The 19,458-nt window shown below is 29.9% G+C and overlaps 2 protein-coding genes across 2 annotated transcripts; one reads left to right on the forward strand and one right to left on the reverse strand.

The window, feature by feature from the left end:
* Positions 1-849: 849 nt before the first annotated feature.
* On the reverse strand, positions 850-9,476 carry HELRODRAFT_105304 (hypothetical protein). The gene is made up of 11 exons (XM_009010861.1): positions 9,461-9,476; positions 9,175-9,333; positions 5,452-5,658; positions 5,044-5,187; positions 3,795-3,924; positions 3,485-3,585; positions 3,416-3,454; positions 2,744-2,823; positions 1,778-1,950; positions 1,585-1,709; positions 850-1,071 (listed from the first exon to the last, which is right to left on the reverse strand). Exons 1-11 carry the CDS (start codon positions 9,470-9,472, stop codon positions 919-921), a joined length of 1,323 nt encoding a protein of 440 aa, XP_009009109.1. The 5' UTR covers positions 9,473-9,476; the 3' UTR covers positions 850-918.
* Positions 9,477-12,593: 3,117 nt separating this feature from the next.
* On the forward strand, positions 12,594-18,520 carry HELRODRAFT_187853 (hypothetical protein; the record flags this gene model as incomplete). The annotated part of the gene is made up of 9 exons (XM_009010862.1): positions 12,594-12,648; positions 13,602-13,737; positions 15,093-15,146; positions 15,857-15,904; positions 16,779-16,826; positions 17,100-17,579; positions 17,653-17,721; positions 18,141-18,291; positions 18,361-18,520. Exons 2-9 carry the CDS (start codon positions 13,617-13,619, stop codon positions 18,518-18,520), a joined length of 1,131 nt encoding a protein of 376 aa, XP_009009110.1. The 5' UTR covers positions 12,594-12,648; positions 13,602-13,616.
* Between the last annotated feature and the right edge of the window lie 938 nt (positions 18,521-19,458).

Raw genomic sequence — 19,458 nt, forward strand, 5'->3', positions numbered from 1 at the left:
TCTGAAACACCTTGATCATACACTGGCAATATATTCCGATAATAGTATCCTCAGTATTGAACAGCTTAATAGGTATCTAACCTTGTGTTTCGTTTATAGTGTTATATGATGCTGAGTTCAACATGCTAGGCTCATTTGAAACGGTGTCAACAAACACTAGGCAAAAAGGTTTGTTGACACCAATGACTTGCAGAACTGATTTAAATGCTAGATACTGGGCGGTAAGAGGAATTCCTCTTTGGAATTCCTTGGAACTAGGTAAGAAAAAATTTTCCGGATATAATGAATTTAAAAAATATATAGAAAACTTATGCAGATCAATGTAGGCATGATGCTTTCTTTGTTTAATTTTGTCGTGTTTTATTTGTTTTACATCTGATCGAATATTACTTACATTTATAGCCGATGATTAAGGTCATAGACCAATTTCGTACCACCACACGAGGGTAAAGTAGCAGCATTCTTGGACATCGTCGGCCAACTAACTGCAACAACTTTTTTTGAAGACTACCTTCGGTTTAACAAATCCACTTGACTAACAAGCCAATACAAGAACCGGCACAAAAAATGATCTTGACCACCGCGCGCAACGAGCACCGCATGGTTTTTGCAAACGGTCACTCCAAAACTGAGTAACACCGGCATCGACATATACAATTTTTCCCATGTTAATTACTAAGAGATATCATTTAAACTTCGTCGAATTTAAACCAGGTTCATAGCAACGACTAAACGAGTAAATCACCCGTAAAAACTTAGGCGTGGTAAAACACCAACACAACTTAAAAGTTATGCTGATAGAGCCAGCCAAGTTTTACCAGCTTTCGTTAAGATAACCTAACACATGCCTTTCACAAAATCTTTATTTTGAAGCGTCAATTTTCAAAGTTTATATATAATATATTAGCATGCAACATATTATTTGAAAATTTTTCCTTGGTTGAACTTTTTGCCTTCAAAATGACCTTCCCACGAAAAATATTCCTCTACTAATTTTTTCGTTTCTTCGCTGCTGGGATCCAATTTCTTCCATGTATATGATTCATAATCTATTTGCAGATCATCCGCTAACTGTTAAAAAACAATTGTAAATTTATGTTTTACATTCGTTTTAAATAACATTTTCAAGAAATATGGTAGCGTAAATATCAAGGCCTGCCAAGATTATCTGGGAGTGACAATTCACTAGAACCTACACCTGCTTGAACTTTTCAATTGTTCCTATATCTCATATTCTTTTTTAACTTTAAATTCTTTTTAAATATGTACTTTATGGAAATGCTATTTCAGTTTTATCTTTGACATCTTTCATTCCGGCTATGCACCATCAACTTTTTTTTTTTGTGTTTTCACTTTCTGCTCCCTTTTAAAAATAACTGAAGCCAATTGTCAAATTTTGGCCGAGCATTAGATGCAGCTATTTTTTATTGTCAGAACATTTCAAATGTTTTTAAATCATAACGTTCTTCTCCAACCATACTGTGATAGAATAACTGAATAGTTTTAAAAAAGTTTTTCATTTGCTTCAATTTCAAATGTGAAATTTTTTTAAATGTTTCAACTTCTAGAAAATAGGCAACCAACTTTGAATGCTAAATCTTGTCCTCTCCAAAACCAGACACCAGATATAGTGTTTTTGTTATCTTCTCCAAATACAATCATGCTTCCAAAAGAATGCTTTCTCATTCTATCCAGCCGTTGGAACATGCCTGAACAATGAGAATTATACATAGAATAATTTCAAATAAACAAGTAGACAAAAATAAATAAAACAAACCTGAAACTAAGTTACAACTCATAAAAATGAGTTTAAGCTCTTCTGGATACTTGTATTCACAAAACCAAATAGAATAGTTATCCTTCTCAAACTTTTCCCAAAAATAAGGAAGAGCAACTTTTTTAGTGTCGTTGTTTGAATAAACTCTTTTGAATTCATCCATGTTAAAAGAGCTAGTAGCAATAAAAATATTAAATTATTATAAATAATTAATCAATGCGTTGATATATTTACAAGACAATACATAGCTGCTCATAATCGAAGCACATTTCTTGTTCAGCTGTACGAAAATAAGTTACTATATCATAATCGTAGACCTAGAAAAGAAAAGTATATTAAGCCAAAGGAAACTAATCAGCCCCTTAAAATTTGACAATAAATGTAACAACCAAAAATGAGAATGAAAATGTTCCAGTTTAAAAGTTTTCAGTCTTAGTTTGCCTTAAAATTTATTGAAAGGACAATTAGGTAGCCAAAGATTTTTTAAAAGTTCAACAATTAAACCTAAGCCAAAGCCTAGCCAGTCCCAACCTGTTATATTAATACTTACTTTTTATGTGATGGTCAAACATGAAGAAATTAATAAAGCATCACATCTGCATAGATCTTATGGTTTATCAATACGTTTGATATCCATTATCTCTCTTAGAACAAAAAATCAACAAAATTTTCCTTATAAGCATTATAATTTTACCTTTTACTCAAAATAATTTTGTACACACATTATATGTTATATTCTCTCTACATTACAGAAATTATCTTTTCTTAGCAGTCCATTTTACATATTATGATACTTCATTTCCATATAACTGATTCTTGTTAGCAGTATATTTTATTCCCATAACAATGGCAAAAAGGAAACAAATTTTCACATACTATAAAAATACGTTTTAGATTTAGTACTTCATAGATTATTTAAAAAGGCAAAAAACTCTACTTTGAATAAAAAAAGGCAAAGTTTGGTACCCTTTAGGCAGAGCAGCAAATGGATCCGATGTAGGCTTTTCTGCAAATTCGTTTTCATCTTCTTCTTCTTGATCTTTAGCCTTTATTGAAATTAAATAATGGGATATATGATTGAGGGCTGCAAAAACTGTCTTTACAAAGCTAGATTTTTAGGTTTTTAAACAATCTAAAAAATTTGCTGTTTTCAATCCATTTCGCAAACCCAACACTATAATTTTATGTGATATTACGCTGTCAGTTTTCAAAGAACCATCATTTTAAAAAATTTTAGAATCTTGACCAGAGTTTTTGCCAGCTATTTAAAACTCTAGCTAGTAATAAGTAATGATTTCAATCCCTATCATTATAAATCAAAAAACACTGAAACTGGTCTACTGTATTTCATTCAGTTAACTCATGTTCTTAACTTCTTTATTTAGTTTAAGCTCAGCCATTATTTGGTTTTTTCCAAAAGATCATAGAGTTCCACCTGATCTTCAATATACATTACCTCTTCCTCGTACTAAACCGAACGTTTATCTTATACCCAACCCAAGTTTGGGTTGATGCATGACACAATTGGCTTTCACAGACAACACAGCAACGGCATATATAGCCAAGTACAAAGTTATGCAGGTTAAGAAATGTTTATACCACCTGATGTTGAGAAAAACAAGAATTATGAATGAATACCTTTTCTTGTAGTTTTTCTTTAGGTTTTTCTTGTTTTTCCTGATGAGCTGAAGGTTTTTCTTGTTTTTCCTGATGAGCTGAAGGTTTTTCTTGCTTTTTAGGCTGGTGACCATGCCCATGTCCATGATGACCATGATGAACAGGCCCATGTTGAACGTGGTGTGCCTTATCTTATCAGGTGAGTTAAAATTGAACAGAACTAGAAAATTAATAAATCAAGTAAATAATCATAAAATTTTTATTAATACTAGAACTGAGTTAAATATTCAGTTAACGTTTCAGCATGCATGGAGCTAACAACTTGGATTACATAATTCCACTTAGCACTTGAAAAAAAAACATTCAAATTTTTCAGAGAACTTAGGCAGAAATAACTTACTATCTGGGTGAGCAGCTTTTACACACAAATGAACATCTCCAACTACAGCTTTGAATTCTGGTTGATTGACCATGGTAACAAACCAACGATTTGTGTTGACAAAAGGTTTTCTAAACTCAGGCTCTAAAACCTAGGTTTAAAATTTAAAAAAAAAATCAGTTTTTACTTGTTACCATTTTATTCAGAAATATACTTGAAAACTAGAAACTAATAAAACAAACATAAAAACATTACTGACAGAAAAATGTAGAAAACAAATTCAATGTATTGAAAAAAAATTAATAAAGATTAATCTTTATCCAATGAATTTAAAACATAAAGAAAAATTTTAGAATCTTAATCTGTGAAAGTTATTTGCAAAATTCAAGTTATCTTGAAATGCACATCAAAGATGGCTTGCACGAAAAGAGTGTGCATTTATATGGTAAATACAGAAAAAAACTGAACTTGTCTAATCTGTGCAAAAAGTTAAATGATCTGGAGAAATGTGTCAAAATGTAAAAAGTGTGGGACAAAAACAAACTATACACAAACACTTACAATGAACTATCTTGGACTTTCAATAGTCAATGAAATATTATTTACATCAATACTATCATTGGAAGTAAGACTAGTGCAAAAACAATATGAAGTCTTAAAAAAGGTTTAGATGAACTTTTGATTTCATGCACAGTGCATTAATGTTGGTCATTTTCAGTTGGTCATAAAACAATTACAAAGAATGATAACTCAAATGACAAATCTATTGAGATCTAGTAAATTGTTTTTAACTATATTTATATAATCTATATGATAAATGGTAATAAATTAAATACATTTTTAATTTATCAATCCAATCAACGAGTAAATATATAATAAATTAAATACAATGGCGTCAACTTTCCCCTGCTCCTCTGCCATTTTTTCTGTAAACTTTTAGAAGTAATCAAAGAATAAAAGAATACAGTGAAAATTTCCCAACAAAAAGTTTAATAATTATTACAGCTAACTTGTCAGTTAAATGCAATTCATTTTCAACATTTCCAATCACAACTAAGGCACTTACATTTTGAAATTAAAGCAATCCAACAGACTCGCTAATAACATATTGTGTCATATTATGTAATAAATATTGCTTGCTTTGAAATTAAAACAAAGAAACATGCAACATTCAAATATTATTATTCCTCTCATTATTACAAGCTTATTCGTAAATGAAACTTAAGCTTGCCTTTGAAAGAGGATGAAATGGATTGAAAAAACACACTACTTTTTGATAGAGAGTTAAAAGATGGCATGCCACACAAATATCAGCAAGAGTAATTCGTTCTCCGACAAGGTATGTTCTTCCAGCAAGATGTTGGTTCAGCACTCCTAATGCAAATTTTATGTCTTCTTTTGCTTTGTCTGTGTTCTGAAGAATAAACAAATATATAATAATTAACCGATAACAAATGATAGTTTACTTAAATAAAATTATTTTGAAATTAAAAAATGAATGGCTTTATCCAGCAAAGGCTGTAAAGTTTTAACAAATATGTACATTTATCCAGAGACATGAAATTCAACGGAATAAAAAGCAATTACATAACTCTAAACAAAAGTTGTTATAATCATAAAATAACTTGTCCATTGATGCAAAAATATGAAAAATGATGAGATGATCGATGACTTAAACCTGTTTGTTGTATTGGAGGATGCCGATGATTGGAAAGATCCAGGTGCAGTAGGCAGGCAGGATATCATTGTCAGCAAAGTCAAGCCATTGCTGAATGCATGCAGCATCTGAAACATTCAAACCTCTCAAAACTTCATTTGCAACAAAATATGCTATAGCATTGCTTTTGAACAACAAAGTTCCATCATTTCCCTGAAATGCAGGCACCTGTGCAGAAAATAATCGTATTTCAAAATTTCATATTGTGAAAATTAACGAGTGACTTCCCATATGCTAAACAAAACAACAAATTTTCATTTACTTTTTAAATTCAATTCAATTTTTGAGAACTTGAACAAAAAAGTATAACACATTCAAAATGCCGCATAAAACTAATTACGAGATTTTGTGTAGAACATAGCATGATCATTTTTAAAATTTTTTCAAACTGTTATGTTCAAATCAATTTTAGAGCATCCATATTAATTTACACCCAAAAACATATTGTACATTACAAATGCAATATAAAATTAATTTCTTACTGGTTTATTGTAAATTCTGGTGCTCAAAAATAATTATTTTTAATATTATTTATCTTCATTTTTTCATCCGCCATACAAAGTACCTTCTGAAATTATTCATGTAGACCCTGGACTTATTTGTATTAAAATAAGCAGGGGAGACCAAGCACCCTTGATAGCAAGGCACCCTTGATTCTATAACGTTTTTACATTACTTACTTATTAAATCGAATCGAGCAGGGTACCATTTTTTTGAAAATATTAACTCCACCCATATCCTGTGTTTTCATCCATTTTGGAATTGTAATTACGACGTTATCGATAAATTTAACTTTTAAAGGTAAAAAGTAATTTTTTTTCAGTGTTAGTATGAATGCTTTAGCTAACATAATTATGCAGTGTTTGTGATGTTTTTTTATACCATTTTGAAGAGAATTCATTCTAGCTTAATGCATTTGTTTTTCATCAACAGGAATGCCTTCTAGCTTTTTACACTTGATTCATTTTGTAAAAATGGCGATTGTGGCACCCTTGACAGCAACATGCACAAGCACCTTTGATACCGTGCCACCAAAATAAACTATTATATTCTTGATTATAATAAGTGAAATTGACTTAATTGTAACATATACCTTATAGTGCTTATATATTATACATATAGCATTAGGTAATCGTTGCATTCTGTATTAAAAAAATATTATTTCAAATTATTATTGTCTTTTTATTTTGCAGAAATTCATCATGTCATACCACAAAAAACGAACAACAGATAGACCACAACGAGATCAAGTACCAGAAATCGAGATGAGGGCTGCAGTTGCAGTTGTATTAGAGGGTCAGACAGTATATGGTGTTGCTAAAGAGACTGGCATTAATGTGATGACTTTAAAAAGGTATGTAAAGAAAACTCAAGCAGATCCCAATACGATTTGCCGTCCGAATTACGTGACCAATTGATATTCACAAATGACAAAGAAAAGTCGTTTTCTGAATACCTTTTATGCGCAGCAAAGCTTCATTATGGTTTGTCAACAAAGACCACCCGAAAATTGGCTTACGAATTCGCTATTTCACTTTCCAAAGATGTTCCAAAATCGTGGCGTAGCAGGGAGTCTGCTGGACCAAGTTGGTTTCAAGGAGTTATGTCCAGGAGGAAAAAACCGTCATTACGGTGCCCAGAGGCCACCAGCTTAGCATGTGCAACCGCCTTCAATCGTCATACAGTCAATAAATTTTTTGATAATCTAAAAGAAGTGCGGACTAGACATACATACGCACCATAGAACATTTAGTGCCCCTGTTGAACGCCTTTTTAGCTATGGTTCTTTGGTACTCACCAAAAAACGCAACAAACTTTCTGACAATTTGTTTGAAAAACTATTATTATTAAAAATTAACAAAAGTTAATTTTTATTAATTACTGTTAATTTTAACTTTACAGTGAAAAAAGATTAAGTTCTTTCTGTTGAATAGGTTGGACTGGAACTTAATTTTTTTTTATATTGAGCTGACGTTCTTACGTTTAAAGGTTATTTAATTGTCCGTGCAAATTGTGTCTCAATTAAATCATCTTTTAAGAGCAGTATTTAAAAGTATTTAAATACTGATGTTCAGTATTTAGTATTTAAAAAAATTTGTCCAGTATTTAGTATTTATATAGTATTTAAATACTCAAAAAATTGCAAAGTATTGGAAAGTGTTTAAATACCTCATGACTGAGTATTTGTCACAACGCTGGACCTACTGAATATGAGTGACACAGAAAATGACAAAGTAGAAGGTAAGCAAAATGAAGATGATCACGATGACAGCAATTACGGTTCCACAAACATTATTACCCTTCATCTGACAGTGCTGATGATGTTGACCTTGGGGCATCCAACATTGACAATGAAGGTGATGATCATCTTAAAAATTTAAAATCAGGCGACTATGTCATTGTCCAGCTGAAGACTAAAAAATGGGTTTCACTATGTGGCTCGGATTGACAAACCAGCAGATGATGACGAAGATGTTGGACATAGATTGCATCAAAAACTTTCAATCCAGAGTATTGAAAAAGTTTCAAGAAAATTCGTAGTCTCAATATTTTGGGAAACAGCAAGGATCGTGTTGGAGTATTACACTGACAATGAAAAAAGTCAGGAAACAGGAATGGAAGGAAACAGCTGAATTTATTTTGTTGATTACCAAATTTGTTATAAAGGAAAATATAAAGAAATTCCAAAATGGACCCAGTAAAATCACTACGACAGAAAATTGGATAGGACAGGATATTTAGTCGGGAAACATTTCTTGAATTGAAACAAACTTGTTTGGCTCTTGTCGACTGTTGGTGGCTAGAGCAGCCATGAGTGAAATGCTATCAGATGGAGGAAAGGTGTAGATATAAGAATCATCAGCATATAGCTGACTAGCAAAAGAAAAATTTTTAATAATGCGAGCTAATAGGGATTAACAAGGAAACTGTACTAAGGAAAATAATGATTAATAATAACAAATTGAGTGATTGACTTAAGTTGAAACAGTAGCTAGTTTGTAAATTATTTTTGCGTTTTAAGTATATAATAGATATAATTATATATAAAACAAAAAAAGAAAAATATAAATAAATATAATATAATAATAGTAACATATAATAAAAGATAATATAATTTATATAATATATAACATAATATATATTATTTTTAATTATATCGTTGCTTTTCTACATCATTGGTAGAAGGAACTTAAGTGTCGCTTTTTTAAACTGACAACTAAAAATAGACACTGCTTGGAATACCCAGTGCTGATCTCCGATTTTACCAGGATTGTCATAAAAGGAATTCATATTTTACCTGACATTTCCATAGAAAAAACATTAAGATTAATAATTTTTAGCTATACATATATAACGTATCAAATGTAACTACAATTTTTAGTTTCATATCAAATGTAAATGCTCTGGCACTTTGAATTTTAAAGTTAAGTTTCATTTTTATCAGTTTGTTGTTGCTATCAGTTTCATAAGAATGAATTTAATAAGTTTTTTATTAATTATTCATTAATAAAAATATATTATTGTTATTATTTTATATCACATCCTATGCACCGCTTCAGAGTCGCAGGAATAAAAAATGATTTTTGATGTTCTGGTAGGCCTGGATAAACAAAAAGCTTAATCATGTTTCGTAATGTAATAAGTTTGATGGCTGGTTGTTGAATTGTAAAACGTAAAACCAACCTTTCCAAGCGGAAACTTTTTCAAAAATTCCTCCGATTTGTTGGTTTCACCAATCACAAACTCGGGAGGATCAGAGACCACTTTCACTTTCGCACCGCTATATTGAGCCGCAATGAGAGCTTTGAAAGCTCTGAAGTTGTCGTGATACGTGTAGAGGGTCTGAAAAAACAAAAAAGAAATACAAATCAAAGGGCAGCATTATTTTTTTTTCTTAGATTCGTTGTAGAAAAAAGGATCATTAATTAAAAGTCAGATTGAAATCGCATCTAAACAAAAATTAGCTTACACCGCCAGACATCTCGCCGACAAGGAAAGCAAAAGACTCTAGAACGAACGGAAACAACCAAATAAGTTGTTTTAAAATCTGCATTCGATTAACACAAGTTGATTATTTTTTCAATATCTAATGAAGTTATATTCCACTGTATTTTATGTGTAATTCAATTTCTAATAAGTCATCAAATTTTTTTCAAGTTTTTGTAAAATTTGAAATGATAATATGTTGTATCACGTTTAGTGCAGATGCTACCCCTATATGGTTGCATCATATTCAAGTTGTACTTTTAATTCTTCTGCTCCAGACCTGTAAAAATTCATGATCATAAAACAAGCTGTGTAAAAACGGTAGAAAAATGGCATTAGAAAACAAGATCGTGGTGATTTGGTGGAAGGCCTGTAATGGTCTAGTTGCCGAAAGGGTAGTTTACCGCAGATCTTACTTTGAACATTTTTCAGCAACTGACAGCATAATTTATTGTTTGAAAACTTGCCTTCAAATGAAATTTCAGAAGCCGAACTGAAGTCTTGGCAAGACTACAAATATGGCAAGTATTCAGCAAGTTATGTGAATGGTTTAAAAAATATCAAACTTAGACAAAAATCAGATAGGGTATAATGCATAAACTGAACAGAAAACATATTGAAAATAGATAACATTTACAGAACAATCTTACGGTAAGGTTTTTGTCGGGTTCGCCTACAAGTTTCAAATGGAAAACATTTGTCCTTTGTAAAACTGCCTGACAAATGGGGATGGCGGCTACTTGATGGACATAACGATTCTTAGGCACGGATCTAGATGTTGCCCCTGCAGAATTTGTTAATGCAAAAAAGAAATAAGGCATCAGTTGGAAACAATGAAATAGGAAAGGCTGACCGTGGAGGCGTAGCTAAAGGGAAAAGCTTTCGGAATGGAGTTATTCACAATTAAAAATTTAGGTAAGGTTTAAGATAAATTAAAAAATCTTCATGTATATTTTGGCTGGAAACTGTTTCAGCTTCCCTAACTACAGTAAAATATGGAAAAATTTTAGATTTAATAGATTTAATAGAAAGCTTTAGAAAAAATATGGAATGATCCTAACAAAAATAAAAAAAAGAGCCGACCTTTTTAAAAAAATCCAAACACCTCACAAAAAATTTCCTGCTTTGCCAGTAGTTGACCCCTCCATGGATATATGAAGAAGTAGAGCAGTTTTCATGTTATATTTGGATAGTGTGAATATTTTTGATTTAATTTTGTAATAAACGTAAACATTTTTTTCACTGTTTGAAATGTTCGCAAACCACTTATTCATTAATTAAAACGCTGTCTTAAACTATGGCACGATGCTTTTGCTGATATTTTCTAAATTATTTCCAATGTTTTTTTAACTAAATTTTTTCACTTTAAATTTTTTGTCTGCCGTATCTTTCTATCCAAATATTTTGTGATAAATTATTTCACTTATTCTTCTATCCATTCTCCTAATGATTCATAAACATTCAATTTTTCTTTTGTCCAGAAGATTTCCACTCCAAACCCTTTAACTCCCTTTCTACTTAAGTTGCCATTTTTTTGTTGACAGGCGTTTAAAAATAGAATTCCAATGATTTAAGCATGGATATATATAATATCCATGGATTTAAGTCATTGTTTTGCACAAAATATTCTGTTCAGTTATGTTATGTAATGTAACGTTATCCAAGTCCATGAATGCTTGAATGGCAAACCTGCCGCCTGTTGCAAAACGCTTGTTCGGTATCCCCTTCCTCCTTCCAGATTGAACGAAATTTTTTTAATGAACACAGTAATTAAATGAAAAAATAATGGTGTGCAATAGAAAAAGACAATTTATTACTTTTGAAAGGCAATAATACTCCTTGGAAATTTGTTAAAATAAAATTGTTTATGACATTTTCTATACGCCGTGATAAATGTTTTTTAATAATCAATTTTGTATTTTAATATTTTAATTAATAAGTACTATCCGCATATTTTATTTGCTTTGAGGATGCAAAAGCATGCATTTATTTAACTTCTAATTTTTATCTCTCCACGCTTGAAAATGCCATGTCACTTCAGGTGTTCTTGTCCCATTGTTGATCTTAAATTGGTTAAATTAGTTTAAATCTACTGAACGATCGTTTACAACTTGCAATCAATACTGATATAGTAAAAACATATACATAGAATATATAGAATGTTATCCCATTATATATGGGTAAAAAGTATTTGGAGTGTCACTTTCAGGTTTTGAAAAATTTCTTCCGCATTGGAAATATTGAAGTCAAGAAGCTCTATTGGCGTTTTATTATATAGGTTCCATTTCTCCTATTACAGTGTAACATTTTTAAGTCACTTTTTTCTAAATATTCAAATCTGTATTATTAAACTTGACAAACATGCACAACTCTTTTGAAGACCATTGTTAACATAATCTTTTTTCAATAAATTTTCTACATGCAATAAAAAACCAAACTCGGAGTTGAGATCGCATAGTCCCGTAAATCCTCTACCTATTTCTTGGCATACCTATGTATTAAAATATATACATAATATAATAAATAACATTACAAAGTATTTCACAGGTTGGGTAGGTAATTAAAATAATAATAATATTTTTTGTTGTGATACTGCAAATATTTTAGAAAATCGATTTAACAATAAAGTAGAAAATTTCAATCAAAATGTTTTATGAGAAAAATAATTCTACTCTTTTCGATTTTTAATATAATAGTTCGGCAAGAAGTAGCGGTAGCGATTTTGTCACTTCTTTTTCATTTAAGTAGCTATTGCGGTTACGGAGGTACATTTTACCATTTTACTTGCGACAGTGGTAGTAGCGATAGCGGCTTTTCTTTGTTATGAGTAGCGTTAACAATCTTTTGTTTTTTTGATTAAAAAAATATATTTTAAAATAACTGTTAAAACTTACAAATATTGTTATTAAAAAATGGTGATATGGGAGCCGATTAGAAAATTACAAATAGGAAGTAAAAAATGATGCGTTTGATCTCTGGAGCCGATTGAATCCACCTGGCTATGGATAAATTTTTATATAAGATGATTCAATTAATATATAGTTACAATTACTTTTTTTATATCTATCTATTAGATTTAATACAAATTTGATTTTGAGAATTTGGCTTTTAATGAAAAATTGGTTTGGCAGCGCTGTAGCGTTTGTATCTTTTTCCGGTGTCGCTTGGAATTTTTTTTTAGTGTTAGTTTTTTGCCGATTTTTGGTTGTTTTATTTGATGTACGTTTTCGTAAAAATTACATTTATATTACTTTTTCTAAACTTTTGATTTTGATACTTTTAATTCCGATATTGGGTTTTTATCGAAACATACGGAAATCGGTATACACGTTGAATTGTTTGATTTTGTTGATTTTTGATTCTTAATTTTTTCCATGATTGGCCAATAATCATTGATTAAAAATTAAAAAAACAAAATCAATGTGATTATTATAAACTACGAACATTGTTGCGTTGGCATGATGTTCAATGGTTCGCTGTTTACTTGTTTCACTTTAAGACTATATAATAATGATAGGAAATGATCATGTGGGTGAAGTTAGCCAAAGATTTTGTGATTCAAATTCCTTCTGAATTCTATGATCAAATGTAACCAAATATGATCAAATTCGGTCAAATATGATCAAATTTGGTCAAATATGATCAAGCGCAAAATTCTGTCAGAATATCAGAAATTTTTTCATATTTTCAATCATAATTGACTTTTTGAATGCCTTTGGAGAGTAAATACAGAACATTTACTTTCGCTGTCAGCTATTGTATTGCCAAGTCTATCTATTACATACCTGCTAGCAGTGCTACATCCAAAAAACTATTTTCATAATCTGGCAATGTTATTGATTAATAGCTGCCGATTTTGCCTTGATCTTGAAAATATGCACATAATTGTCACACAATATGTAGTTTCTGAAAATAATAAAATAAAGTATAGCTAGAAAATTTTTTGATAAATTTTGTAATTTAGATACACAAATTTTCTGCATTGTTAATTTCTTCACTTGCATTTTAATTTTATTCAATATCGTATCACTTGTAATTTATTATGTTGAATCTAATGTTTTTATAAAATTGTACAATATTGGTTAAAGTTTTTAATATAGTTAAATTTAAATATTGTAAATCATTTTTTTTTAGTCATAATGTCAGAGAGAGATTACAGCAAGTTAACAGTAAACGTTTTAAAGGAAGAGCTGAAGAAGCGTGGCCTGGATCAGGCTGGGAAGAAAGCGGATCTTGTGTCAAGATTGGAATCAGATGACTGTGAGTTTTTTTCATATATATTTATCTTTCCGTTAATTTAAAGACTTAAGCTTCATTTATTCAGTTACTCTTATTACTACTTTAGTAATAATAATAATAATAACATAATTATTATTCATATTATTTGTTTTTCAAGAATTGTTCAAAGTTTGCAATTTTCTAATAACTGAATCTCAGATAAAACAAATTTTTTGTATTTTACATCAAAACTTGTTCATATTTAAAAGAATCTTGATAGAAACAATTGCTAAAACTTGCAAGCTTATTTATTCATTAAATTGATGCTTATATATTTTAATGATTTTTTTTTTAATAAATTTTAAAGTGTCCCAACCTAGACAGATAAGTGCTATCATCTCATAGTTTTTAGGCAAAATAACCAAGTAGGATGATCATAGATCTTGTTCTTTCCTGCAGTAAAGTTAAACTTGGTTTTGGAAAGCATCGTTGATCATCCTTATACAGTTTGAGACTACAAATTTTCATTAATGTCATAAGTAGAATAATTCAATAGAATGTCTGGATGCCTACCCATGATTAAACATGCAGCACCACTAATCTTATTATAATTTATTACTGTCATTATTTTCATTTTGCATCTTACAATAGTGGAGTTTTTTCTTACTAAAAGTGGTATATAAAGTTCACTGAGAAAACTCAAGTTTGCCACTTCTAATCAGATATTAAGTCTTGTATCCACAGTGTTTAATTTCTTATTTATTTATTTATCTATTTATTTATTTATTTTTTGCAAATGACATGTTTTCTATATTTGGTTTCTTGCTTGTTCACAGCATTGTTCACAGAATTTATCTATTTGATTTTCAGTCTTTCAATTTACATTTCTATATTGAATTCAACCTCTCTAATTGTGTTAAGAATTTTTGGTTTGTCTTTCTATCGTTCATTATACATGTTATATTATGACAGTATGCTGTAATTTCTATTTCTAAACAGAAAGTATTTTTTTAAATAAAGCTGTCATTTTAAAAATTGCCTCAGAATCTTGCTATTAGATGCAAAAGAATTGTGTTACCACAATTCTTCAGTAGATAACATCCTACTCTTTTTTTTACCTACCTTTTTTTGAACTGTAAACTGTTTTTTTCTGATGCATTTAAACCTTTTCTAGCTAGTTGTTCTGCCAAATCTACTGCTTCACTCCATCTTGGTATATGATCCAGCTGCCAATTATCATGAGAAACCTTTGCAAATCTTTTTTTTGCAGTCTTGCCATTGAGTGATGCAAATTATACTAAGAACAAACAAGTTATATATACTGTATTTTATAACCATTGTAATCGAATTAGAAAGTGTAAAGTTGTATAAAGCAAAACAATCTTTACCTTTTCCAGTGAACAATTCCATGTTGAGTGAGAGGATTTATTTAAATGAAGATACTACCGAAGGTAATTTTTAAAATATGTTCTTCCATTCAAATTTTATATTTTTTATCTGATTTATTAGGTTACGTAAATTTTTTCATAAAATTGTAATAATGTTGATTAAAATAATTGAGTAACTTTGCACATTTTTTACAGTGTTGATGCTATTTACTCTAACAATGTTTTAGTCCAACTTGTACATATGCATATTTGTCCCATAATAATACAGATGGATGTCTTTGCTGTAGTGTAGTGGCTTATTTACAATATGATGTTATTACTGGGTGTGATGAGTTATTATTTAGCAGGTGGAAGCAGTGTACATTTGAGCTGCTAACAGTGGTGAAAGTATTAGTGTCTACTATATATTCTTGTAAACAAATGAAACAAATTTTATACTGTACAAACTGTCCACACATTTTTTTTTATTAAATTTATTGCCAACAAACAAGAAGAATATATATAGCTGACTTTTAAGACAAAAATTAGCTTTAATTAAACTAGAATTATTAGGAAAATAAAGTAATTATGTTAAACTAGACACAATTTTTCTCAGTTAAAAGTTTGCCTCGTCCCACCTCGGGGGAACTGGGTCTCGGGACACTAAATGAAGATTGTTTGATTGATTGATTGATTGATGAGTTAAAAATTTGCCTCGTGTGACAATGTGACATTGTTTAATTTTTTTAAAGTTATCTATACAGTTTTTCCAAACTATGAAAAATATTTTACAGAGGCTGATGAAGCAGCTGGTCAAACATCTGCTGAGGGAACAAATGAAGGTATCTACCATAATTCAATGCAATTCAATAATTCTTTTATTCAGCAAACACATGCGGAAAAAACATGTTATTCGCTTGGAGACCCGAAGCTCGCACTTGTAGGGCCACCCAGATCAAATAAAGACAAAATACTTCTTAATAAACAAAATACTTCTAAATAAACATAAGTAACAAAAGAAGAGTCTCAAAAATCCATACACACACATACACGCAATTATATCCATTCACTTATTTAACTAATCAAATCATCCATCCATTTTTCCATTACACTATATATATATATATATATATATATATATATATATATATATATATATACAATATGCAATTATTGATGAAAATCACAGTCGTGCTGTGATTGCATTTATGATTGTCCTAATCCAATATTTATTAAAAAACCACGGACTGGATGTAACATCATGGACGACCACGATGATCGACTGGAACATGAACTTAACATGCTGCGATTTTCATCAATAATTGCATTTTTGGCAGTTTTAAATCCAATATGTATATATGCATGTATATAATAATATATGCATGGGTTTTAATTTTTGAACTTCATGTCATTCATGTGTTATCTTTTAAAAGTTTTTACTCTGTTAGCAATTTTTCTGAAAAGAAAATCATTTAAAATATTTACACACATAGTGCAAAACAACACAGTTTAGCAAAATAAACTGTTTTTGATAAATGCAATTTTATGATAAAAATGTGAAAAGAATTAAAAAAGTAATGAAAATTGGTGGTTACAAAGTTAAGGATGAAAGAGTATAGAAAAGTTTTTTTAAATCTTCATTTGTTTGGAATTTAATTTTTTGATCGTTTTAACAATTTTTATATTTTGTTTGTTTAATAAGTATGTTTTTTTTAGATCCAAAAGAAGATTGCATCGAAACGACAACTGAAGTAATGAATGAAGGTTTTGCCAAATTTAATTAATTTGTTAATAATGATTTTTTTTCATTATATTTAGTATAATGTCATTAGCATGTCATTAACTTGGATAACCATTTATTAGCTTGAGCATGTGGTGTAGAGAGGTTGTATATCGATATGCCGACATGATTTTGTAAAACTAAAATAAAAGTGTAGTATCAGATTGTAGATAATTCTCACATTTGAAAATGTATCCTCTCGTGGAAATAGAAATAGACATATTAGTGTAATTTTAATTTTTTTTCCATTTTTACAGATAAAGATTCCACAGATGATTCTTGTACAATGGATCAACCCATAAAAAATGAAAATGTCTCCTTGACACAAGAATATTCTGGTGATCTTGACTCTTCAACTCAACATCCAGAAGAAAGCCATGTAGATGATAATTCATCATTTTCAGAAGGCATGAAGGAAATATCTGAAAGCAAAGAACATGCCTTTTTATCTCAGAGTGATTTTGAAAGTAAAGAACAAACCCTACCTAAACAGCAGAGTGATGGTGATGCTGAGACAAAATGTGAAGATATGGGTGAAGATATGACTAAGATTCCCGAGGAACCTCAATCCAACAATGAAACGTGTGCCAGTAACCAAAAGGAAACAGTTGAAGAAATGGAAACGAAAGAATCGGCTGATCCTGCTGCTGCAGAAGAAGACAAAAAAGATTCTAAACCTAACGCAGAAAATGATGTTCGAATTGCTAACGAATATTGCATTGAAATGAAAAGAGACAGTAAATGAATTACTTTTTTTAAATTATGTATTAGCTTTTATTATAACAATAGTTTTTTTTATGTTCAATCCAGAAGATGAATTTCAGCTAAAATGGAAAGGAAAAAAGTTTTCTGTCCCATTCATTGGTGAAATCGTTCTAGGTTAGTCAAAGTGCAATAATTCTATCTACATCCATCATTGTTTTATCAATTTCTTCTTTGTTTATTATGGATAATTGCTAAAATTTCAAATTGTTTACTCTGTGAATTTTTGATGTGATTCGAACTTGTTTCATTGTACCATCTGCTTTTGGTTAGTCTTCTAGCAACAGTTCTAAATGCGGTGAGATTAGGGTTAGGATTTGGAAAATGACACTTGCGTTGCTTCAGCTCTGTTCTTGAGGCAATTTAAAAATTTAGAGTGTTTTAAATTTACTTGAAATGTACATACTTAGGCAGACGAGCATGAAAGTAAATCATTAAAATGTGGCAAATAAGAAAATGAGGCTAATATAATAGTAGAATAGAAAAAAATTAAAGAAATTATTTTTGCTTGAAATGCTTAACTTTTCTGTTGGTAGATCTTGCTAGAGAGATTTCAAGCAGAAGTTTTCAAGTGAAACAAATTGAACTGAAAGATTTAAAAAGTTCCTGTTTTGATGACGTAATTAATGAATCATTAAAATTCCTGGTTGATTTCCAGAGCAACATACTTGATTCATCAAAAGTGGGGTGAGTTTGAGATGATTTTTAAAAGATATGTGTTGACATATATCCTGTAAAATATGTTTGTATTTTCAGGTTTGCTAAATTTGTATTCAAAAGTGTTGAAGAATGTGAAAAACACAAGAATGCTTTGAAGGGCTACAACGAGAACATAATCATTGAATCTGTGAAGTTTGAAGGCAGGAGTTTCATAATTTTGAAAATTCTTCAAGTGTTTTATTTAGATACGTTGTAAATATTTTGCCATTGTCTAATTCAACTTGATGTAACCAATGATGTTTTCCTATTAATTTATTGCATCAGGATCCTTTGTTTAATTGTTCTGCATGAACTAGTAGAAGTACAAACTGTTCATAATATCTTTTATATCTGCTGATGTAGACTTGATAATTTTGTCAATAAGAAGATATTAATCTAGTTTGAGAAAAATTGTGATTAAAGACTGTGCTAATATTGTTTATTTGAGGAAATTCATTTTTCTGGACTATTTATTTAAACTAATCATTGTGGGCTATTTAAATATTTCTCATTAAATATGTTGTCTGTTATAACTGATAGGAAATAGAAAAGAATATAGTTTTAGTGGAATATTTGATGTCTGCCATTTAGGGCATTCAACTTGGGCTAATAGGTTTTCAATAATGAACTTTAACTCAACATTTCAGACCAGTTGATGCATCAGTTTCTCAACAAGGATCCATCTTTTTACAAAGGTTATCAAATTTCTTAGATTATTAAACATTATTTAATTTTAATTTGTGAAAAAATATAAGGAAATATTCAATATGAATTATCGATGGCCTTTTATGACATGGTGATTTTTAAAGTATACCAGTTAATGCTTAAGATTAGTTATAGCACAGTCAAGCCCTCTTAGTTGGAATGCCACAGTTCATATGGCTCTTGTCAAATATGACCTATGTTTGCTCTGTTACTAGTTTATCTTTGATTTAATATAAAATAAAAATGGACAAATAATTCAAAGGATTACTACCAAATCTAGAGGTTACATGAAAAAAACGAACTATTAATATAAATCTGTTCAAGTATTTTTGCAGTAACACATAATTTACTATAATTTCAATTCTTTTATAACCTTCATCAAACTGACTTGAATTGTAGAAATTTTTATTTTTGAAGAACCCAGTTTTTTTTTATTTGTAAACAATTTTA

The sequence above is a fragment of the Helobdella robusta genome (genome assembly GCF_000326865.2).
Source record: "Helobdella robusta unplaced genomic scaffold HELROscaffold_1, whole genome shotgun sequence".
NCBI lineage: Eukaryota > Metazoa > Annelida > Clitellata > Rhynchobdellida > Glossiphoniidae > Helobdella > Helobdella robusta.

Bases quoted from the DNA above. Each gene is read 5' to 3' on its own strand.
- HELRODRAFT_105304 (XM_009010861.1), bottom strand. The intron at 3,586-3,794 runs GTAAGTTATTTC...TCACCTGATAAG, and splicing joins AAAAGCTGCTCACCCAGATA to ATAAGGCACACCACGTTCAA. The intron at 1,710-1,777 runs GTTTGTTTTATT...CTCATTGTTCAG, and splicing joins GAGTTGTAACTTAGTTTCAG to GCATGTTCCAACGGCTGGAT.